The sequence below is a fragment of the Genypterus blacodes genome, unplaced genomic scaffold (genome assembly GCF_046128005.1).
Source record: "Genypterus blacodes isolate CSIRO-AG114 ecotype Tasmania unplaced genomic scaffold, CSIRO-AGI_Gbla_v1 ptg000029l_1, whole genome shotgun sequence".
NCBI lineage: Eukaryota > Metazoa > Chordata > Actinopteri > Ophidiiformes > Ophidiidae > Genypterus > Genypterus blacodes.
In genome coordinates this window covers 6,177,949-6,202,706 of record NW_027466842.1, presented here as the reverse complement: position 1 = coordinate 6,202,706, position 24,758 = coordinate 6,177,949, and the positions used below count along the sequence as shown (strand labels likewise).

Genomic DNA, 24,758 nt, shown 5'->3' with positions numbered 1-24,758 from the left:
TGTCTTCATCAACCGCATATCTGGGCACATTGTCTCTCCTCTCACGGTCCAAACACAAGCAGGTTTGGTGCACTTGGAAACTGCCTGAGGTTAGTGAAGTCAATTAATTTTAATGAGTCAAGACCAGTTTTAGTAGTTACATACTGCAGCCTTTATGTGCGTGTGTGTGTGTTCTGTTCTCTCCCTGCACCAATGTGCCAGCAGGCATCTCACAGCATTAGAACTAAGTGGAATACTGATGACTACGGTTTGGATTTTCTACACACTTTGAATCAATTTCTGTAGCATTTCAAGGTTCGCTATTATACTTTTCTACACTATATTTGAACTAGTGTAACCCCACATGGACCTGGGATAAATACACCTGTATCTGTTGTAGTGAATAAACCAATAAATGCATGTATATAAACGAAGGAAATGCCTTTATTGCAGCTCAGTCCATCTCATCCAGGGTCCCTCTGATTGGGGGGGACGGAGAGGCTGATGCGGGTGTGGAGGATGTAGTGGGTTCGAGATGAGAAAGATAATCCGCCTGAGATTCCTCCGCACTATCACAGACCACGTGAGCGGAATACTCAGTGACGGTCCCCGACACAGCTCAGGTCCTCGGTTTATTCGCGCTGCCTCCCCTCCGAACGCTGCCATGGACTCCCGGACCCTCCTCATCCTCTCTCAGCTTCCTTAAAACAAGCATGGATGGTGACGCCCCGAATGTACCCTCTGATCTCTGCCCCCTTTTCTGTTCTATTTTTGTTTTGTTTAGTTTGAGTTAACCGCAGGGGTTTCTTTTTTAAGTGAAACAGTTAAGTAATGGCTTGGCCGTGTATCAGCAGAGTCTGCTGCTTGGCTCGGTTCTGGAATCAGTTCGACAAGTCGGATCTGTCTGTACCGCTCACCATCCAGAACTATTCGGATATCGGGGATCAGGAGGTGCGATCGGTCACCAAACAGGTTTCCACTTCGGAGCGGAATCACTACTCCACCCCCCCGGACCACCGCGCCGGAGCCCAGTCGGCGCTGCACGCAGACGCGCCGTGGAACCGTGGATCTCTCAAGGGGCGGAAGGAGCCCAGTTACAAGCCCCGGGAGGACTACCACCCGCCCGGCGTGCCTTTCACCAGCGTGACCCAGTACAAGCAAGATTTTAAACCCTGGCCCATTCCCAGGAAGGAGAGTTTCCCATGGATTAGTAACGGAGGTGGCAGGGCTGGGAGCGGGTCAGACAGCCCGGGGAACAGTCACACGCAGGACGGCCGGGGGGAGCGAGAGGAGCGGGGCCGGGGGCAGAGGGACCAGCAGGGGACAGAGGAGGTCAAGACCAGCTCGTACAGGTAAGAGGATGTTCCCGCAGCACTTTACTGACCACTGCATGAATCAGACACGTTTATGAATAATTTATCGATTTCCAGAGTGGATTCATGTGAGATAGGGTTCATTAATAATGCTCTTATGAAGTGCTGACGAATGTATAAGCAGTGGAGTTTGCGACATTTGATGTAGGAGGAAGAGATAGATAAAAAGCAAGAAAATGTACTCCAGTGTCAAAGAGAAATGAGTGTGTTTAATGATATGATATAATAAAGAGCCCATTTGGACATACAGAGACATTCAGTGGGCAGGATCAGGATGAAACTAGAGCATGAGGGAGGAAGAATAGGAATGACTAAGAAAAGGAAGGCAAAAAGAAAAAGAAAAGAAATGAGAAAAGCAGGAGAAAGACGAACAGAAGAGAGGAAATAAAAGAAACACTATGTAGTAACGATGTGTATGAATTGTACTTGCACAAGTTATTTTCTATTATTAACCTTTGGTGATTAAGTTTTTGGTGCTGACAGACATTGTCAACTTAAGTCTCATCCTCATTCCTTCATTTTAACATCATCCATGCCACCAAAAAAGCATTAAAAAACACAAAAAACTCCAATATAAACATCTGCACCTCCAAACCACAACCCACAAGCTCTCCTCACTGTCCCTCCACCTTTTCTCCCTGCAGGCAGGAGTACCGGGCATGGACGGGGGCCAGGCCAGCTAAAAGCGCCCGGAAAACTCCTCCGGCTCCCTACGCCAGCCCCGGAACGACGGCCACTACCCACATCTCCCCAGAGACCAGCTACCGGGCTGCTTACAGTGGAGAACATAGCATCCCCTCTGCTGCCTCTAACATCTCCAGCCCCTCTAGCCTGCAGAGCAGCCTGCCCGAGAGGCCCGAGCTCCCCAGAGCAACCAAAAGCGAGGTGAGCTCAGCTACTTCTTAACGCAAAAGGCGGAAATCTTTCATTTTTGAGCCAACAAAGAGGCTTCAAGCTACAGCAGGGACTAAGAATTGATACTCAACACTGCAAATTGCTCCTTTAAAGTAGTTTTCAAGCAAGAGAGCCGACACAAATCTTTTGTCTAGAGGAGCCACGCTGCTCTACTCACCGCACAACAGAGCTGGAGGTTCAAAGAGTTCACAGAAGGAGCCACGGGTTAATACTGCAGCACCGCCCCCCCCCCGAAAGTCATCTCCACTCATCTCCCAGGTGGTGTGTAGCTGCTGGGAGCACCTCAGAGGAATGATACAGCATTATGTCCCCCAAAAATCAGCTCAAAGTGACCCAGCTCTCATAAAAACAGGCCGTGTAGGGTTGCTGTGACCCCAATAGGGCGGCAGCAACCAGAACAAAGGAGTTAGCATCCACATGAGAACCAGACCGAGCAAAAATGCATGAAAATGGGAGCTTTTATTCATGTTTCCCCCCTTTGTCCTGCAAATTTAGTCACAATTTCAAAGAGTGTATATTGATGAAAGAGCCATAACAGCCCTTATCGTCCTATGTGCAGGTTTTGCAGGTCAAATTTATTGGAGGACATAGACTCTATTAATAACATTGGCCCAGTTGGAGTGAGAAGCCAACGTGTTAACAGTTACAGGATAGTTTCTTCCACCTCAGTCATCACCGGCACAGGAGAAGTGAAGCAGAAAGCACCGGCTGTATCCAATTGTATAAGACTAATGATCAGATTTAATGGCCAAGTCTGATATATAGTATTTAAGCTGCTGAAGTCAAAATCAATCTGCTCTCAATGATGAAAGCGTTCAGGCAGCTATGAAAGCCTCCTTATTGCTCAAATCAATCGGTTAAATTGTGCGCTCGTCCACTTTTAACAAACAATCAAATCCACCCCCAGCAGATAAAAGCCTCCTGATTGCATAACACATCGCAAACAATCCACTGATCACAATCCTCCCATCTTCATTTTAATCTTCTGAGATGGTCAAAATGATAGCAAGCTGTCAAGAAAGTGAAATTCCCAGTTTGTCGTCGCTGTACCAATGAAAGCAATCCACAGGGGTGTAACGTTATGAATACGACAACCCGAGGAAAAGGGATTTGCGAGGATGGGCCGTGTAATCCTGCAGTCTGCATCAGGGACAAGCGAGGCAAAATCGTTGACGGGGGAACACGTTTAGCATGCAGAATGTAAACTAGAGCACGCATCCGCCATCCATTGGCAGAATCTTGGTTGTTTTGCAGTCAGCTCAAAGGAAAGATTCCCCCTCGAGAACCCTAACCCTCCCAGGCAACTCTACTTTTCTTAGCTTCTAATTTGAATACAATGTAACAGCAGTGCTGCGCTGTCACAAAGCACAAGACCAAACGCAGAGCAGAGCAGAGCAGAGGAAAAAGATGCTTTGAACTACATAAGGAGGCTTAGACAGTCTGCAGGGAATGGATTCTGAAATTCACATTCCTTCACACTTTTACCTCTTGTTTCTCACTTGCACCCCTCATACACATTCTTCCCCTTCCGTCCATCTACATGCCTCAGTCCAGGCTCCTCTTCCCTTTTCCCACGCTGCCCAGCACCACAGCAGGAGGGCTCCGGTGCTAGGCTGGCAGGGAGGAAAGGGTTCATATGGAGAGCATGAAGGGTGAGAGCGAAGAGAAACAACATGATGAAGTGGAGGGTGATGGAGAACAAAAGAGGGCACGGGGCAGTGAGGATAATTTGATGGATTATATCAGTTAAAAGCATCATGTTCTTCTTTGGGAGAGGCCAGAGGAGAGCCTGTAGGAGTGGGAGGGGGTGAACAGGCAACGCACGCACGCACGCACGCACGCACGCACGCACGCACGCACGCACGCACGCACGCACGCACGCAGTTCTGCTTTAGCAGCATCTACTGAGGCTCTCATCCCACCCACAGTGCTGTATAGCCACATTCAAAGTGCTGCTGAGGCTGCAGACCAACAATCTCAAAAGAGTTCTGCTCTGATTGTCTGATGAAGGTTGCCACAATCTGCAGCAACGCAGCCAAACCGAAATAGCCTGTCCCACTTTCATAGCCACAGCCATTAATTGCTAGAATGAAAGGAAAATGGGGGACTTGTCAATGTTTCGGACCGTTTGTTTGACACAGCTCAGATAGATTGCAGGAAGAACAAAGCATGGAAGTAGTGATGGAAATCAGGCTGCTGGTTCATCCCGACAGGTTTCCTCTCATTTCATGGCTGGTGTGTGAGCCTGATCGCCTCTAAAGCTGCTGTTGACCTCATCCCAAACTAATCCACTCCGTCTCCCTGTGTTCCTTTCTCCCAGGAGCAGCTGGCGAGGACCAAACTCCCTCCGAACCCCTCAGCACTCTTTCAAAGCGGCCGGCGGGTCTTCGACATCTGACATCTGACCATTCCACTTTCGCTCAGTTAAAGGGAGCAACAGGGGAATGTTTTCAGTCCATTCCACAACACCAAATCTATGCAAGGGAATGGATTGTTCTGTTCAAGAGGTCACACACAGACAAACCCCGTTTTACAATCCTCCCTGCCGCTATTCAAAATGAAATGATGCATGTAAGCACAATCTACAGTTTTGAAACAAGCTTCTTCTTGTTTTTGTGCATTTTGTATATATGCGAGTACACTCAGTATGTGAACCCATCGACTGCAAATGATGTCGTTTCACTGAACGTAATCGCCGAGTGTGCAGAAATGACAAGGCCGTGCTTTGTTGGTGAGTGTGTATGCTTTAAGCACTTTGTTGCCCCTTGGTGTCTCTTATCAATTGAAACAGAATATATTATTTATTTTGCTGTTCAGTTAGTTCACTGTTTTGAGAAAGTATTGTCTGGCTTATTTTGTAAATCTGTTCAAGCAAAAATACATAGCAAATATATTATGTAAGTACTATGATAATAAAAGAATACTAGGTTCTTAGCTCTTGTCCTCTTTTGAAACAACAATGCATGTGTAGTGTGTATTTGTATCTGTGTCTGTGTGGGGGAGAGAGAAAGTGTGTGAGAGACAAAAACATAGTCCAGTAATTTAACCAGGCTTCCATTTTGTTTATTATAAGAATATTAATCATATTTTTTGGTTTGCACTCCAACATGAAAATACAACATTTGGGTATTTTCTGCACTGGTTTTGTTTGAACGGGACAAAAGCCGCTCTGCATCTCTCCTCTCTCCTGAGCTGAACAACGGGTCACTGCACCAACACAGCATTGTCTTGTTTGTGTCGGTCAAACAAAACTCACGTAACAGCCAATTAACTTCCATGATGGCCACATCCAGTATCCAGACAAGTTCGCACACACACACACACCACTTTTAGTTCGTTGCGCTTTGATATCGGATTAAAAAAATAAAATGGGATTTGAAGACACCATCTATTTCATACGGGTCGTGTACAGTGCACGTTACATGATAGACACGTTGTGGTGGTCAAATTCAACATTTTAAAAAACCACTTGCGGTGACTTTCAGGACCTGGTTACTGAATGAGACTTTTGACGGATGATTGGGGAGCCACAACAGATTGTTTTCTGTAGCTTATCGTGATCAGCCACCTTATCTTGCTGCCATGAGGGGAAAAAACAGGAAAGCGAATCAGGTCTGCAAACGAGAAACATGACTCAATCCCCATTATGCACAAGCTTTATGTAACAAGAGGTACCTCTGCTTGTTAATGATGAGATACTTCAAAAGGTTACTCACAATGAAAGCTCTCTGGTTGTCAGCAATGACACTTTTGGTAGAATACCACAGTTTGGCACTGACGACTGCTCGTCACATCAATGCGAACTCAGATCAACTCACCGCTGCTGGTGAACTGAGAGCCTGAACGTCCCGGGAAATCAGACAAGAGTTGTTTTCGACATACGGCGGGGACACATGTCTGATGTTGACGTTTCATCTCTGCGACTGAAACAACTTTTCCCCACTGGCTGCCTCGCTGTCTGGCCGGAAACACTTCATCATTAAAATAATCTCATTATGAGGTAAGCTCAAGCACAACAGCCTCCCCAAAATCAAATAATCCAAGTCCCCCAACGCCTCTTTGTCCACATACACAGAGAATAAGACTTATACGTTACAATAGACCCAGAGTATTGTAAACATTTGTTATCCCAGTGCTACAGAGGTTGAGTCTTCTATATGGAGTTAATAAATACAGTGTATTAGTGATTTCTACGCTGTGTCATGCTTTCTCTTCCTCTGCTGTCATGGCTAGCAGGTCAGTTATGCATCGAATCGGTTGTATTGTGCCTCAGTTGTCTTTAGTCGGGTAACCCATGTGTGTGTTGGTGAGGAAATCGCAGGTGGGGATGCTGCCGACCGCCTGGTGGACGTTCATGGCTGTGATCTCTCTCGGAGCCCTGAAAACAGTGCAACAGTATTAGGAAAGTGCGTGACTCAACGACTCGACACACCACACGCTGTAGAATATCCAGCTCTTGCTGGCGCTCTGCGGGGCTGATATTTTTGTGAAGTGGACTGCTGTCTTACATAAGTGGCACACAAAACCTCTGTAGGCAAGGACAGTAGATTTTGTTCTTGTCAAAAATAACTGGAAATGCCTGAATCTGCTAGCACATAGGTGCAGCACCAAAGCTCCTGAGAAAAAGGTTGTAAATTATTTCTCTATGCAAATGTCAAAGCATGCACAGTGTGATTCCTAATTAAGGGGTGTTATTTTGTCGTGTTTTTTTACCAAATGGCAAATGGGAGGCGCTTATGTTCTCAAAAGCAGGGAGGGTTCAATCCCCAGAAGTGCAGCTATATGATGAGATTCGTAGGTGGAGAGTGTCGATGAGACCCTGAGCTGAATCCCTGAAGCCATGCGTTTTAAAAACTATGCAGGGGGCTTGAAACTTCCAATTTGCTACACATTTGGAGCAGTGTGAAAATAAGCTGTGGCCCCATGTGTCAACTGGCTGACGGTGACAGTAAGCGTTGACATGGACAGCTTTGAGCACAGGGGATTTGTTATTACAAATCGCAGAGGAAAAAATCCATTATGTCTACAAGTAAACTTTCCTGCTCTGACAAGCAAGTTTACACTTCCTACAGTAAATGAGGTCGGGTAGTGGAAAGGTTAGGTTTACTGTCAGCATGCAGAATAGAAATACAGAGAAATATAACAAGTTATACAATTCAATTTGAACTTTTTGTTACCGATTTCTTCCAATAATCCACCCTTTTATCGGTCAAACATGGAAAAGCACCCATTATGAAAAGACCTATTCACTCACAAGAGTGGATACAAACCTTTGTGTAATTGCAGTCCTCTTCTGGTTTTGTACTTATCTATTTTATGAGCGCATTTGACATGAAAACAATGGAGCACAAAGCAGATTGCATGTCAGAAGCAAACACAAAGGGGAGTATTCCTGACCTGTTCTGAGGGGATTTGGCATAAGCCCCAGCCAGCGCCTCTCTCAGGATGTCACTGGCAAACTGTTCTGTAGCCTGCAGCATTACACACACACACACACGCACACTAGTCACAAGATGCACAGACTCTAAAAGAGTAAAAGGTGAAAATGCAATAACGTGTATACGTGTCCTAGTATACTCTATATTCATCATCAAGTCAAGGGGATGTTGAGGTAAAGACAAACTATAAGACTGAAAATGGACGACTGGTGTCTACATAGTGACTGACCTTTAAAATCATGGATTCAATCACCGGGGCATACACATTCTTCTCCACCTCGACCGGCTGGAAGGGGACCCCGATCTGAAAAGTGAAGGAATACAGAGACAGAGAGGTGTAATGACAGAAGGACTATTGGAAGTAGCATTGTAGAGGTGAGGCGATAACAATCTACTCATTATATTTGTAAGACGGAACAAAGGCTAAACTAATGCACTGAGGCTGCTTCCTGACCTGCTGAGCCGTCTCGCTGGCAAACTGGGCGGAGGGGCAGGGGCCCAGGAAGAACTTGGGCTCCGAATCTCCTTCTTGCTCCTCCTCTTTGACCTTTAGGTTCTGGCAGGGCGGGGTCACAGTGACGATGTCCACTATTTCATCGTCCGCCTCCTCCGGCTCGGTCTTCAGGAGAGCTTGCATCTGCTCCAGCCGCATCATCAGCTCCTCACAGCCACTCAGTGTTGACGGGCACTCTGTGGACACGTTTGCATGTTAATGTACTATGCAATACAAAAACGGCAAATTAGAAAGAGCACCAGAGCTTCACTCAACACAGCTCACAGCTGCATGGTGGGGACACAACTGTGGAATTTAATGGGTTTTTTAAAACTTTGGCTTAGTTTGCCTCGTCTGCAATCTGACAAGTGATATTTGTGTGTGAGAGAGACATGGTGAGAAAATGAACAGCACAGAGAGTATTGTGTTGTTGGCTCAGTCAGGTTTGTGAGTCACTGAGCTGAGCGGCCTCGTCTCTCACCCTTCAGAGACTAAAGACTGAAATAATTAGGACTCCTTGTGAATACTGGCTGTGTAGAAGACCCCTCACACACCCACCCACCCACCCACCCAAAGCTGTGCATCATCACAAACTCACCCGGTTCGCTGTCGATCTGTGTGAGGATATCCTCGATGGATTCGTCTTCGTTCCTGCGTTGAGGCTCGGGGTCAGGGGGCGTGTAGCCCCTCTGTCTGCACCACTGGACCACTTCTCTGGTCTTAGGGGGAGTGAGGGCCTGCAGACGAGGCGAGCGGTCCAACACATCCTGAACAGCCCGCTTTACTGCCACCGCTCGCTGGAGCTACACACAGAAACATACCAGCATCTATTAGATCAAACTGCACATTAGGTATGCATGTCTCAAAATCATGATCTGATTGTGTTAAGCCATTTTCTGAAATGAGTTCTCAAAATTTCTCTACATTCCAGAATAAGCTACCTATTGGACAACTTTCCTTGTCCTAAGACAGTATAAGGATGTGCCTCCAACCTCCTGTCCCCTTATCTAATTGGGTACCTGCAGATATAAATATCTATGTCTGGGCTTGTCTGAGAACCTCTTTAATCAGAAGAAAAAGTACAACAGACAACCAAGAAGTATATTGTCCTATATAGACTACTGCTGAACCCATAACAGTGATGAGAAGAGACAAACAGACACAGATACATATATGACCAGATAGACAGAAAATATAAGGCAAGCAGAAAGAGTCAGAGTCCCAGTGCTGAACACACAGACAACCAAAGTCCATACAATGTAAATGATCAATGAGTAACGAGCCTGGATAATAAGGGGCGCTAGTGCTGTCAAGGAGATACAGATGAGGGTTAAATATAACTTTCGTTGGGGGCGGCTGCTCTGCAATATGCTCAGTCCTGCTCAACACTTAGGAACCCTGGAAAAACAAGGTGACTGCTGATCCCGTTTTTCTCATATTGTAGAGCATAGACAAGGCACACGCATATACCAATGCATACATTCAACTAAGCTAGCAAGTGTGGTAAAACAGCTGTATGTATTTCCAAGGAAAAGGTAAGACGTGATCATATCAGATCGATTTTCACTATAACTGCCATGGTACATATTTGGACTATAACACCAGGGTCTGAAGCTGAGACACAGACACTTAAAGGATACATTTTAATTTTCATCATCAGGAACAAATCACAGAACATTACCTCTGATGCCCTGCGCTTGCCAATATTCCAAGAATAATACTGCTCCGTTGAAGAGGCACAGAACGGATGGGAATCTTCAGCTGAACGAGCAAACAAGCAAATAATTAAGCAGCTTGATACAGCACATTAGGATTCAGTATTTTCTAGTTTCTATGTTTCCATGGAGATGTTTGTATGCATATATTGAGTTTGTTTTTGAGCCTGGATGATCACTTACTCTTATCAGGCACAATCAGAGGGAACTTCTTCACCACAGCTGTCAGCAGCTGCATCATTGTCTCTATGTGCTCAGTGCTGAAAAGAAGAAAGAAAAGAGTCACGGATAATGCCAGACAACACTGCAATGCTGAACAGGATGAGAAACTGCTTTACAACCCTCATTCAATTTCTGGCAGCAAGACTGTTATTAAAGGGAAGCTTCACTAATCCACATGAGGAGATTAGTAAAGTGGACATGTAAGTAGAGAAGTTGTCAAATCCATAGAAGAAGGGCAACAGGACAATGATTTAACTTTCAGAAGAAACAAAGATTTTCTACACACTGCCTTTCATATTGGATTTGAATTTAAATGAAAAAATTAGACTAAATTCTTGACACTAGACAATGTGTCTCAATGAATTAAGGAAAGTGACACTATGGCTCCTCCTTACTTGATGAATTCGTGCATGGAATTATCCGCCCCCTGCTCCTGCTTGACAGTTGTCGCTACCGAGGCAATGTGGACAGAAGTGGGTATGGGAGTCATCACCGGGGGTGACGGGATGGCTGTGACAGGTGTGCCAGCACCTGGCTCTGTCTTTACTGTGGGCCCAAAGTGACAGCAGGAAGCACACATGAGAAAGATGCATTTAAGTCATATTTTCATTCTACCCTGATTTTAACTACACAATAGTGAGAAATTAAAAGGATGAACTGTGACAGGGAAGAAAGTGGAGCTTGGGAACTTGAGAGGGAGGGAAGGAGTGGGAAGGGGCTGGAGTGAGGATGGACCCCTCTCACCTTGTGCCAGAGGCAGGGCAAGGGAGAGGGAAGCCTGACTGGCAGGACTCGGGGAGGCGCCAGCTGCAGCTGCCCCTGGAGCGGTGGAGAAGGAAGGAGTGCTGGAGACTGAGCCTTTAGACAATACTATACACAGAGGAAAACACACAGGGTGGATCAATGGCTCGTAACGCAAATAAAATGAAGTGGATGAAATATGAGGGGAGGGGTTTCAGTAAAGGACAGAGAATCTCGATCTGATTTACATATTTGTTCCTCAGGAACATCTCTAAGGAACACAGCTTTGAATGCTGTGGTGGTTTGGCAGATATTCCATTTGTGTGGTGATATTACTGGTACCTTTTCCAACAGGCATAATTATGGTCTGCATTCCCCCAGACCCAGTGCCAACTCCCAGCTGTTTGAGCTGGTTGGCAGGGAAGGTCAAGACCGTCTGCTGGGAACTGGAACCTCCAGAATGGATTTTCAGCATCCCTGTACAAAAAAGAAATCCCAGATTTAGAGCACTTGTGGTTTGTTCAATGAAATTCTTGGATCCACATTCAAACCTAGAGACAACTGCACAGTGCAAATAAGGATTCCTCTCTGCCTACCTGAGAGAGTAGCATTCGTCTTCCCTCCTCCCGCCGTCATACCGCTAACTATTGAGGCAGTTGTGACCAATGATGTGCTGGAGCTTTTGGGCACACCCACCACCGTCCCCACTGCTGCTCCCTTGGACATGCTGATGACCGGCATGTTAGTGATGCCCTTGGCAACTGTTACAACAGTGCCTGTTGAACCCGCAGCGCTCTTTGTCATGGCGGCAGAGTTTCCAGCGCCTTTGACCAAAGAAGCGACAGTGCTCTTTGACAAGCTGCTGCCAGCAGCAGCACTGGCGTTCTTCGCTGCATTGATAACTGCTGCTTGGTTGGCTGCCACCAAGAGAGAATGGTGCTGAGACACAGACTTCCCACCATCAGCTGCCTGCAGAGAGCACACAAACGCATCTATCAAACATGGAACACCTGCAAATAAATGCAACCCAGTTTTCTCATCTCAATACTAACAGTGGCTTGTTTATCTCAGAGGGAGCTGCAGGCGGTATTCAGAAGACCCAGGCCGAGTCCCAATCAAAACGACTATTTTGTGAGAACTGGCACAGCTGCCTGGAGGTGTGTGCATCTGCTTCAGTGGTGATTCGTGCACAGAGTGGAGGCAGTGGCTTGTGTCATGATGTCGTGTTAGACTTGAGACATCTGCTCCCCTCTGCTAGACTGGTGGCTTACCTTCTGCTGACCACTGACTGCCTGAGGCATGCTTAATCTCCCCAGGTTGATTTTATGTTTTTGTGCAACACCATGGACAAACCTACTATAAACTCTTCTCATTAGATATAGAGAGCACAGTGGAAGAGAAAATCAACTGTGGATGCTGCTGAAGTGCCATGCCCTGCTCAGCTGCCATCAGTGCACTGATCTGGGGTCAATTTCTTTCTCGCACAGCTAGCATCATACCCTGTTTGCAAGCATTTATTCATTTGGTGCTCAGTTCGAAAAAGGAAAGGCTGTCAGCCCAAATAAGAGGAGGACTGTTTAACTGGCCTGTTGCTGGTTGGCTCCTGTGGTGGCACTGACAGCGCTGGGGGTGGAGCTAGCAGCGGTGATGACTCCGCCTGTCATTCTCAGTGTGGTCGTCCCTGGCTTGGACGAGTGACCTGCTGCTGCTGATACAGTCTTAACGGAGCCATCAGACAACTTCACCTGTGCACCCTGGGAGCCACCTACCACCTGTCAATCACAGACAAACAAAACCGAGTTTTTGATCTGAAAGTATAAAGGGAATCCACAGAAACAAGCTCACCCTGTCCAGGAAACCAGGGAGAAAAGCAAATCAATAACAAATCCAAAGTGACTTTCTACCCAGTTACTTTGACTAGCCCACACATATCCAATATAAACAACACAATGCCGTTTACCACCCATTTCATAATACCGGCTACAGTAACCCACACGAGGTGCTTAGGCAGAATGTGGAGGTCACCTGTAATCACAACTTTGCAAAAGGCCGGAGCATACTTCAGGTCAGAAACAACACCTATGCTACTGGATAAAGGGAAACAGATTGCCACCATATGAGTGTCAGCTGAGTGGGTGAGCACTTTATTGCTACTACCAGGCAGCCATTCAGCTCAACAGCCATGGTGCAGTTAGTACCGGTATGTGTGAAAGTTCGGGAAGCGATTTGGGGACACCAGATGACAATAACTTCAGCGACTACTACTTGAATAATATATGGTAGAAGTTTAAGTGCTTCCTTCCCATCTTGTAACCCACACTGACCTGAGCCAGGATGGCCGCCTTCTGTCCGGCTGTCACCCGGATGGCCTGCTGGGTGGAAGGTGCTGGAGATGATGCTGCATGACTTGCTGAACTGGACTGCTTCCCAGACCCTTGCGCTGGCTGGCCGACAAGAAATGTACCCTGGGTAAAATAAACATACAGGGTGTGGGTGATGACTAATTTACTCTTCAGTTAAATTGCGACGATCTATATCTGGCTTCGTTAACTACATTTGAGTTTAGTCATTTGGCCACAGGTCTAGTCCAGCGAGAACAACAACTGCCAGGAAGGAAAATTGAACAACCGCACATAGGTGCCAAGAGACAAATCACGAATAAGATCAGGCTCAAACTTCACAAAAACTATAATTGTGAAACATGCAAAGCGTGTGGGGAAAAACAGATGTTAACATTTTGTTTCTCTTTTCACATTGCACACCAGGAGAGTGAAGTGGAGAGCAGCTGTGTGTTCGTCTCTGGGAGCCAGTAAAGAAACAGGGGCAGACATAGAAGTGCGGGTCCTGGGGGTTTCCTCCCCGTTGTATAAGCTGATTATCAAGCTTTAGATCCAGATGGCTTTTGTAAATTTTGCCTTACAAATAGATCTAGTTACATTTGTGCATCTGAAATAGCTAACATGAACGTTGATGATGATTTGAATGGTGATGATGTGTCAGAAATGTCAAGAAAATAAAGGTTATTCTATGCACGTTGTTTGTGTTTGTTTGTCATGCAGATCTATTTAAAGTTTGTGAATATAAATAAAAAGCTTAAAAGTGTTGATTAATTGGAAAACTAAATTAAGAAAAAATTATGAATGTACTTACATTAGGCATTGGGGAATACACTGCATGTATGAATGCTCATTAAAATGACCGATCATTACTGGGAAACAGGCCACAGGTCCTTCGTGGAAATTCCGTTGTTAACATAAAGAATGTGACTTGACTCAAGGCTGTTAAATGCATGAGGGCATGTTTCCAACCGCACTGCAAGATCGATGCTGCAGTAATGAACGTGTCTACATAAGACCACACCAGACTCTCAACACAAAACACACTAATTGGATCTTCACGAAGAGATACAGATCCTTTGTAGACAGTAGAAACCCGATCACGCCAAGGGAAAAAAATCAAGACAAGCTTTTACATTAACTACAGCTATGACTATAAGAAGTATAGGTAATGTCAAAAATAAATGTTTCCTTTCCAAAACTAAAACAAACGAAACCGTACAAGTGTATATTCATCTCTAGCATGCGTTTGCATTTAAGTGTTTATGTACTGACCTGTGGGGTCTGTTTAAGGATATAGGATGTGTAGGAGAGGTTGGAGGGCAGACTGCTTGAAGAAGAGGAGGAGGTCTGGGAGCCTCCAGCGCCTGCTGATGAGCTGCTGTGGGACTGCTGACCTAAATTACAGCCACATACACCGCTCAGAAACAATTCCAATATTCGTTATCCTATACAGAAAATCCCCTTTTATTCATTAATTCAAAAAATTATAGATAAAAGTATATTCCACTTAGAAAGCAGAGGCTTACACTGAGTGACCCAAGTACTGGAGCGGAATTTACATCAACTATGCAGGATTTTGTAAAGCCTCTTTAATCTTTCATCGCTATACAATTTGACAGGATGTGAGCTCCATGGGGGATTCTACCGCACTGTGTACAGTAAGTTTACGGCAGCACAAATAGATGACCATGACTTGCTCAATGTGAAGATGTACTGCATTAGCCTAGTTTGCAACTACAACAAAAATGCCTCAAGATGTGGGATTAGTTGAGAAATTAGATTTGTCAAAGTTACTTTTTACTAACTTTATGATGATCTAAAGGCAAAAACATTCTTCACACAACTTTCTGCAACTTGAGGCACAATTCGCAATGTGATGGGAAAGGTTTTTGGCTCGACACTAAGCCAGAAAATATACTGTATGAATATCACATCTGACTTGGCAATTGGTGATGGCTGATTTCATACTGACATCCACGAAAAACAAGCTAGAATGTTTGATTCAACAGAGTTTAAAAGGGTATTTTCATCAAAACTAAGAAACAAAGCTCTTAAAGATGTATGACATGTGCAACCATAACAGCTATTTTAAAATGGCTCATAGTGTGCACATTGAAATTCATCATTGTCAGTGTGTACGTGTTGTGTCTGACCTGCACTGGAGGCCCGTAGGATTGCTCCCTGTGGGATGAGCAGCAACTTGCCCTTCCCTGATGGGTTCTTACTGTTGGTGGTCAAGTAAAGTTTGGTGCCGGGTGGCAGGTTAGCCAGATTAGCCAGGTTGTTGGCTGGCAGCTGAAGAGTTGCCATCACTGAGGATACACACACACACACACACACAAAGAAAATGTAACTTTCCACTCTTTTCTGGAAATGGAAACAATATGCTTATCTGCGTACATACATAGCATAACTTTTATGAAACATAACCTTCACTTTTCATGAAACCAAGTATGATTTACACTTTCATTTGTGTGTGAACTCTGACCTCCACTCTTGCCACTTCCTGAGCCTCCAGCTCCCTTGCTGGCCGCCTGCTGACCAGAGATGCCACTTGCTCCACTGACGATGGCTTTAGCGACTCCCTGAGCCAACACTTGCTTCCCACCCATAACTTTGGAGACGGAGGGGTTTCCCTTGGCGACCAGAATCTGTCCACTGCTGATAGCAACTTGTTTGACTGCAGACTGAAGGGTTGAGCTAACGGGAATGCCTAACATCTAAAATGGGAAGAATTTCAAAAGCAGGTTTTGAATGACAGTGACTGCATGCATTACTCTGTAAAGAATTGGTGTGCATCTGTGTGTGTAAGTGAGAAAGACAGAGAGAATGACCTTGCTAGAAGTGGTTCCTGTGGTCCCTCCTGACTGTTTCTGGGCTGACATGGAGATCATGTGACCTCCCTTCACTGCGACGAACTGGTGTGCTGCTGAAGCAGCAGGTTGCTGCTGATTGCTTACTGTGGAAACCATTTGCTGCTGTGTTGAAACTTCCCCTGGTTCTTGCTTGATAATAACCTGCACAGGAAATTCCCAGTGCTTTTAAAAAAAGGTTCTAGATAATAAAACTCACATTTATGTGTCAAAATTAAGGCCTTTGTTATCTTCTAACAGGCTTCAGAAAGCAGTGGGCAAAATTTGCTACTTTAAAAACAGATGTCATCAATGCTTTTATTCACTTCAACAGAGGAAACCAGAGAATCTAATTGAGTGTTCAACACACACACTCAATCTTCACAAAATCTGATTTAAATTTCAGTGAATGAGGATGTGGGAGGGGATTTCACAGCAGGGCTTTGAGAGACTGGGAGACTAAAACCAAATTCCCTGCAAAGCCCCTACCCTCCTGTCTTCAGAGTGATGCCCCATTTAAATGCCTTGGCACTCATGTCTGCTGAAGATAGCACCCTGGCCTACCATTAGTACCACCACACTGTAATGTAACAGACACTGTGGACGGATACAGAAAGAGCTCTTATGGTGACACCAGCAAGGTTTGACTCACCTTTACACCTGAGGAGAGGAAGGTGCCTGTGTGAACCTTTGGGGCCGGAGAGCGAGTGCCATGGGCAGCAGACTGCTTGGCTGACGAGCTTCCTGTGATGGAATTAACACAAGATCATTAAATAAACATGGAATAATGACTGCAATGGTGACAACAAGGTTATCGTGGTGTTAGGTGACAGTTTCTCAGGGTTACGCGGCATGGGTTTGGAATCAGTGCTGTGGCTGCAATGCATAACCTCAAAGTGCTTTACTTCTTTCTTACGGAAACTTGTTTTAACCCAGGACTGGTGAATCAGCCACAAGACACCCACATTAACCTCATCTAACTTGATAGACCATCATCTGATAGCTCTCTGCCAGATCCGGTTGAACAGTGCATTTATGGAGGATCTGTGGGAGTGGCTGAGTAGGCAGGAGAGTGAGCAATTCAGAGGAAAGAGCTCCTAAGTGGAAGGTGAAATCACGAAGCTACTGTGAGAGAGAGCGCCAACCGCAGCGCACTGACTCTGCTCAATGTTGTCAGAGACTAGCACAGTCAGAGTGCACCAGTGTAACTAAAGCAACTGCAAAAAGACAAAACCTGTTAAGAGGATAATTACACACAGAACCTGATACAAGCGTGGGGTCCCATCCAACCTCCACATTGGATCAAGAAATGAGGGCAGTTTGAGTCACCATGGCAACCACACAGCCATTATCTATGCTGCTGCCTCACCACACGTCATAATTTATGAGCTTTATAAGTCCGCGATAACCTGGACCTACACCCAAGCTACAAATGTAGTGGGGTAGTGTAATTAAGGGGTAGTACATTTATGTTTCTTCTTCAGTGCTTTTACAAGTACACACTTAAAACAAAGGGAGCACTATGCACATAAACAGTGGGTTCCCCCTACCCACATACACGCCACTCATATGGAAACCACACACACAATGTCGACGGATAAACAACATCTGGACCAATCAAATAGTGAATAGGCACAAATTTTACATCTAGTACAACAGCCAGTTGCAGTTAGGGAAACTAGAGCAACGCGCTTTGCTTATCACCTTCAACGAAAACGTTCATGAAAGGGGGGTAGAAGGAAGCACAGCTCAAAGACACAAGAACTTACTGCCGTGAGGTAAGAAGAACAAGAGGAAACCTGTGTGTGGCGCATCATCTGTTGTGCAACAGAAGACGTGTTTCACAGCAATCTTTCTTTTTTATGTGGGAGGCTCAGGTCAGTGTTTCTAACAAACAACGCAGCCACTGGATAGAAGATGTGTACCTGTGGAGGCAGCAGACGTGGAGGACGTGCCAATCACCTGGCCTGGCTTGTCAACAATGATGTAAGGGTTGTTGAGCACCGAAGAGCCTTGTTTGCTATGAACAGGGGTGGAGGTGGTGGGTGTGCGAGGCAGTGGGGAGTGACTAGGGGTGGAGATGGGCGACCCTGAGAGGGAAAAAGACATTGGCATTATGCAACCACAGTGACTAGTGGCTGCTGCATCAACAGTCAAGTGGACATTCAGTCAATCAATAGTGGAATAAATATCAAAAAATGACAGCTAACCAAGTGTGCAAACTATGACTGAATATTAGAAATAGAAATCCAGTCATGTATTTTGAGTCTGGGGTGATGTGGCTCTGGAAGATAGAGAGGTTGTCCAGGGATTGGGGAGGCAGTAGCTCAGTGGGTAGAGCTTCCGCTTGGGAACTGGAGGGTCGCCGGTTCGAGTCCCTGCCAAGGTGCCCCTGAGCAAGGCACCGAACCCTCAATTGCTCCCCCCTCTGCGTAGGGTGGTAATGTAATGTAAGTCGCTTTGGATAAAAGCGTCTGCCAAATGCTCGTAATGTAATGTAATGTAATGGATTGGAAGGTTCCTGGCATTTTTCCAGGCTCCTCCCAGAGAGCCTGTCAAAGTGTTGTTGAGCAAGACACTGAACCCCTGACTGCTCCTGATGTGCAGGTTGGCGCCTTGTATGGTCTGTCTCTGCCATCAATGTGTGAACGGTGTATTTGTTTTAGCAAAGATGGATGGAGAAGAATGGGTGTTTCTTAGTAGTACCTATTTCAACTTAGAATGATAAAATACAGTTAAACAAAATGTCCCATTGTGAGTGAAAAAAACAAAAACCTTTAGGAATACTGTGAAATGGCCAAAATGTACTGGCGGGAGAGAGTTACCTGAGACAATTTTACAGCTCATCGTGATTGGCTGGAATGATTTCCCAGGAGACTCAGCAGGGCTGGGTGGCTGTGCTTGGGGAACAATCTTACAGCTTGCCGTAATAGGCTGAAAGGCAGAGTTACCATGGGAACCTAAAGTGATTCGGTCACTGACTTTGGGTCGTGTCAGGGTGCGTTCGCTGGCGCCAGGAGCTGCGCTGTGTCCCCCAGCAGACCTTACTGCCTCTGCTTTAATGAGACCTGAAGGGAGACCGAGGATATTAATTAGCAAAAAACAATTAAAATCTCACCTGGGACTGAGCATTCTACATAGATAATAAGATAAATATTGACAAAATGTTTTCCTACTGTATCCCTTTTTCAACCTCTCCCTGAGTCTTTGGTGTCTCTTTTTAAGTTAGTTACTTATCTTGCAAATCATTTTTCTTTTGGAGGGGGCTATGCCATTTGTGTGACATTTTCAGGAGCTGTGCTTTCATATATTATCCTGTCATCCTGCTTTGCTTAAGAGATAGAATGGGGTTACCTAGAAACATTATATGAAAATAGTTTTACTAGTAGTAATATCATTTTAAAGCAACTAAGATGAGTTATAGATGTCATTATAAAAGACTGCACTGCATTGAAAGGTGTTTCAAAATGATGTCCAAACCATCCTTGCTTGAGGGAGACGGAATACTACTACAATAAATACTACACCTTTCAACAATTACCAGTGACTTGAATCAACTAAGATACAATGTCAACAAAAATGGAACATTATCAGCTTCATAGATTATACCGACGGCGTTATAATGGTATGTATTGGATTGTACAGGTGTACTGTATATAATAAAGTGGTCACTGAGTAAACAGTTTAAATATGACAATGTTAGTGTGTCTCTACCTTTATCTACACATGAATCGTGGGATGGGGGTGGGCTGGTGCGCCCAAACATTTCAGCCAGAGAAGCAGATGTCAGTGGGCTGGATGCTCTGTGAGAAATCTTAGACGAAGATGGTGGAAGGATGTAGTCCTCGCCTAGAGTGGTCCTATGTAGTTCCACATCCACCACCTGAAACGCACACATATCCGCATCAGAGAAAAGCTCTGGGAGCAGGTGATCACATGGAGTGAACATGCATGACTTACAGTTTCGGCGCCTAGTGTCTGCAGCCCTGTGTATGTTCTGTCCAGCTGCAGGAAAAGAGGAGAGATCAAAATGAAGACTTTTACTGAGAACAAACGATTGAACTGGATATATAAGATTAAGTCAACCAATACATTGTAAACAACTCCTCTTATGACAGTGTTCCTATACTGTATCTATACTTAAATGCATCATAATTTCATGCAACACCCTGTCAGTTGTTTTCAGGTCCTGTCTCATTCATGCATCGTCTGTAATGTGTCTGTAACAATTACTACTGTACTTACTCCTCTGTGTGTACATGGTGTGTGGGCAAATAAGTAAGTGCCGATCATTATAATTTATTGCAATTGCATTTTATGATGGCAGAAGACGTCATCACACCAACAACGCCGTGACAGAACAGGATGTCAGTCAGTCTAAAGAGGAAAACGAGCTGACTATGATGTGGCCTGACCTTTAGCTGGTGGATGATGTCAATACGTTTGTTGCGAGGGTCTTTGAAATGGATCTGTATCCTCACAGGAAACTCCCCCCAGCCTCGCCGTGTTAAATGAAATGGCGGCTCGCTGTGAAGAGATGCATTCAATAGGGATTATGTAAGAACATTAATATACAAATCCGGAAAGGATGCTTCACAATCACTTCATTAGAAATTCAAAGTTCTGACTCAGCTAGAGGTAATAAAGTCCTAAAATCAATGACTTCAAGGTTCCTCTTCGGTCTTTGAAGCTTGGGGGTTTCATCCGCACATAACAAAGACACCTATCACTGCCTGCATTTAAAAGGGTGTGCGTATGTGCATTAATGTGTGTGTTAAGTAAAGCGCGTAGTGCATTTGCTTTTCGTACACGCACTCAACCTCCGCCTTTCCAACAATGATATGACAGGAGTCAGCAAAGAGCAATGGGCCCGTTTCGGGAAGACATAATTCAGTCAGGGCAAGATTATGCTGTTACTGTTGTCAACGTGTCAGCTAATACAACTTGAAGGTCATAGGCAAAATTTAATCCACATTTAGAGCACATAAAACCTCCCACAGCCCTCAAAGCCACAAATGCTCTGTACCTGTAGATGACTTCAACATGAACTGTGCCAAAAATACTAATATACGTTTATCAACCTGAATGTGGCACAAGTCTACTGTGCTTCAGGCCAGGGGTGGGAAACCTCCGGCCCGCGAGACACTCTTTCGATGACGTCATATAAATAATTATACTGTGATTATTATACCCCCGTCACACCGAAAGATCGCAGCGCAAATTAGGAAGTGTGCACCCCCTCCTCCCCCGCCAACAAAAGTTGTGTGTTCAATCGCAGCGCTAATTTCAGTTGCCCCTTAATTTGCTGTTGGCAACATCAAAATGGCCCCCCAATAGGAAAAAGGTTCCCCACCCCTGCTTTAGGGAAAGGCCAGGCCTTTTCGACACGAGTTCTAATGAGTGACATCACCGTGTGCATGAGCTGGGTGTGTACACCCTATTAGTCATGTCTTGTTGCTGTTTAATCTGACTCATTGTGGACTAAAAACATAAGAGTTGACCTAAGTGTGTTGACAGCGTGTTTACAGTGTGCTGACTAAACACTGTGGTTTTCCATCAAAAAACAGGCCAGAGGCAAGACTTATAGAGGCAAGTAGCATCAAATATCCACAAGAGGGCCCTGTATATCACAACATTTATTCACTGCAACCTGTACTGGCACTGTCACTGCAGAGAATGTTATCTACTGGCAATGTTAATTAATTATTTATAATGGCACTTGTGTTTCTAGCAGCTGTTATCTAAAATTGCCACATTAGTCTGTTCCATTTGTTAACAAATGGTTTGATCAAACTTTATTTTAACACAAACCATCTCTCTACCTTCTACCTCTTCCTGTGGTAACCATATAAGAACAACACCTAAGCGCATGACTGACTGAGTGACTCACAAACATTAAAATGTGCACAAACAGAGAGACTGGCACAAACCTGACTTCCACCAAGTCATTAGGCTTGTAGCTGGGATGCAAGAAGAACCAGACTTTCTTCACAAAGTGGTCGATGCTGGGCTCCTTTCTACAGCCTCTGACGTAGACCATCCACTTATGGGTAGATTGGTCATTCTCTTCCCGCTTATCTGGGGGTATGTACCTAAGGGAGATGAGAGAAGAGCAGTGAGGGACAGTAGATATACTGGCTGCCAAACATGGCATAGTTAAGATTGCAAAGCAGGTCTAACTCCTTCCTTGTGTTTCACTAAAAACATTCTTGGAAGAGAAAAAATGGGGTGGAAAAAAAGACTGTGCCTGGGTCACAACAAACAATTTTATGTCAAATTGCAAAGATTATGTCAGAGATAAGCCACATGTGAGTAATTTCCAACATTGTATCTCCATTTATCTATACATGAAGTCTGTAAAGAGAATGAATTCCATTACATTATAGACTCGTTTATAGACAGTTTGAATTTGTACACATCCTGTTTTTCATGAACTGTCTACGAGACTGCACATACCACACTATACAGTAGCACAGGATTTCCCCATTTAGCCCCCACATACACTGCGCAAGAGGTATATGGTCTTTGACAGTGAAGGTTCCTGGAATACATGCCCTTTCAACATGCACTATCTATTCCACTAAACCAAATGGTTTCAAGGAATATGTATCACCTCAGGCTCGGGGGAAAGTACTTTTACACAATGAGGCATTTTCAGCTTAAGTCAAGACTGGGCTTGTAGCTAACCTGGATCTGGTCTGAAGTCAGACTTAACCACGATGGTCTATCAATGGAAAATAGAGGCTGGGCTTTAAAAACACCTGCACACACCTGCAAAAATACTGAGGGGAAATGTGACCATTAAGTGGGACCCAGGTTACAAAAAAATGCTTCCTGAGCTAAGTATCCTTAATATGGAAGGCTACATACTTGGACACATTCCCCACAACGATTGTCTTCTTTGCATAGAGTCTGGAGGACTCATCTCCAGTGGTGTGGTAGGTTACCCTCTGCTCTGCTCCTATGGGTGATGGAACACCAAATGTGTCCTGTAACAAATGGAGATTTGAAGCGGTGATAAATGGAATGAAATGATACATTTAACAACCCATCCATCAAATAATTGATATCCCATTCACGTATCAATAGAACTCACCTTGCCCGTGTTGCGCCCAGGTCTGCGTTCTTGCCTGTTGCCGTCCTCCCTCCACACTCCCTCTACATCCCTCTCTGCTCCCTCTCCTTGCTGTGAGAGAGACTCCGATTCAGAGGGCGCAAGTGAAGGTGTCTCAGAGCCCTGGTTGAGGGGAGAAGAGGAACGGGATGGGGACTCCAAGAACCGCCTGATAGCTGGATGGTTAAGCACTGCAGGGTCACTCTTAGAGGCCTGTTATGACACAAAGCAATAGTAGTTGGGACACCAGACAAAAATAAAATGAGAATGAAGGAGCGAAGTCAGACATTATATAAGGGCAGAGCAAAATAGAAAATGTGAAATTATGCAGTAACTATATCAGAAAAAGTAAAGCTTGCAGAACTTCACCTCTGGAAGCTTGGTCTGCCCCGCATTGGCATAATAATTGGCCACAATACAGGCCCTTAGCTTGTCCATCATCCTCCTGGCTTCATTGAGTCGCTACAAAACAACAGAAAAGTGATGACCCAAATTAACCTTACGGTTGGAATTTGGTTAGATACAAATAAAACAATGCATAGAGAGGAGCAGAAGACACATGTCATCTCACTACCTGGCTTATGACATCTATTTCATGCTCTTTGTTCTTCATCTCCAAAGAAAACTGCTCTCTGATGATGGTCTCAATCTTTTGTACTGTTGCCTCCCGGGCTGTTAAAGTGAGGGCAGGAGAACCAGAATGAGCAGAAGAGAACTACACAAGTAAACACAGTAATGCACAGGCAAAGGCATCATGTACTAACGTATAGCAGGCTGAAAATCACTTTACCATTATGTTCAGCCGCTTTGTTTCTCTTGCTGTCTTGAACCAGAGAGATGTCCTCATAGTCGGGATCATTCCCTTCTATTTTCCTTTTGATTCCCGACATGGCTGCCTGTAAGGAAAACAAAATAACGCTCGTTAGCTCACATACGCGTTGGAGAGCCGGCTAACTGCTAAATGAACTGACTTCAACGGCTAACGTTAGCATTGACCAGCCTGCTATGCTAACATAACACATATGCACAACAACACTTTACACTGTTTAGCATGGTTTCATTTTCAATAATGACATTTTCGAATTAAACAACAAACTATTGTACTCATTGCGTGGTGCGTTCAACCCTCGCGGTTTCTGTACCTTATGCTTGAGAGATCCGTCCGTGCTTCTCGTTCATGTAGCCGGCAGCTCTGCAGCGAGCTAACATTGGCTGCTAACTTAGCATAGTTAGCACAAACATGCAAACAGAGATGTAATTTATCCTGAAAAGCGAACTTACAAGAAAGCGCTGTGGGCCAACGTTTCTTTGTGATGCGTGTGTTTTGATTTACTAACAGCGTAGCTGTATGCAGTGTCTGTTCTACAGGTTTCGGTCTGATAAAATGCTAAATCTCGAGGTGGACATGGAAGCTAAAGCACAGAGGTTGGCCTTGCAGTTTGGTAAAATGGCCGCCAGGATCCACTGTTCTACAAAACAGACACACGGGGGAAATGAGAAGTTAGTATGGAGTCTGACTGTGACTTCCACTTGTATTCTCATCTACATAATGAAGCCCTTTAAAATATAAGCTATGG

The 24,758-nt window shown here is 44.9% G+C and overlaps 2 protein-coding genes across 5 annotated transcripts; one reads left to right on the top strand and one right to left on the bottom strand.

Annotated features, from left to right (window-relative positions):
- Positions 1-635: 635 nt before the first annotated feature.
- map6d1 (MAP6 domain containing 1) lies at positions 636-5,141 on the top strand. The gene is made up of 3 exons (XM_076145055.1): positions 636-1,331; positions 1,997-2,237; positions 4,588-5,141. Exons 1-3 carry the CDS (start codon positions 811-813, stop codon positions 4,663-4,665), a joined length of 840 nt encoding a protein of 279 aa, XP_076001170.1. The 5' UTR covers positions 636-810; the 3' UTR covers positions 4,666-5,141.
- Positions 5,142-5,318: 177 nt separating this feature from the next.
- Positions 5,319-24,610, bottom strand: yeats2 (YEATS domain containing 2). Of its 4 annotated transcripts, none has more exons than XM_076144805.1 (30): positions 24,324-24,610; positions 23,972-24,077; positions 23,756-23,853; positions 23,551-23,643; positions 23,164-23,394; positions 22,938-23,056; positions 21,998-22,159; positions 20,483-20,594; positions 20,028-20,072; positions 19,782-19,950; positions 18,893-19,135; positions 17,993-18,157; positions 16,720-16,811; positions 16,050-16,232; positions 15,704-15,935; positions 15,369-15,527; positions 14,488-14,609; positions 13,201-13,341; positions 12,459-12,648; positions 11,473-11,841; positions 11,219-11,353; positions 10,880-11,005; positions 10,531-10,681; positions 10,097-10,173; positions 9,880-9,959; positions 8,797-9,001; positions 8,160-8,395; positions 7,935-8,009; positions 7,665-7,738; positions 5,319-6,645 (listed from the first exon to the last, which is right to left on the bottom strand). In XM_076144805.1, the coding sequence occupies exons 2-30, from the start codon at positions 24,069-24,071 to the stop codon at positions 6,537-6,539; spliced, it is 4,293 nt and encodes a 1,430-aa protein (XP_076000920.1). In that variant the 5' UTR covers positions 24,072-24,077; positions 24,324-24,610; the 3' UTR covers positions 5,319-6,536. The 4 variants fall into 4 exon arrangements, with proteins under 4 accessions (XP_076000920.1, XP_076000921.1, XP_076000922.1 ...); XM_076144806.1 differs by having other exon boundaries at positions 10,880-10,954; XM_076144807.1 differs by lacking the exon at positions 10,880-11,005.
- Positions 24,611-24,758: the final 148 nt, after the last annotated feature.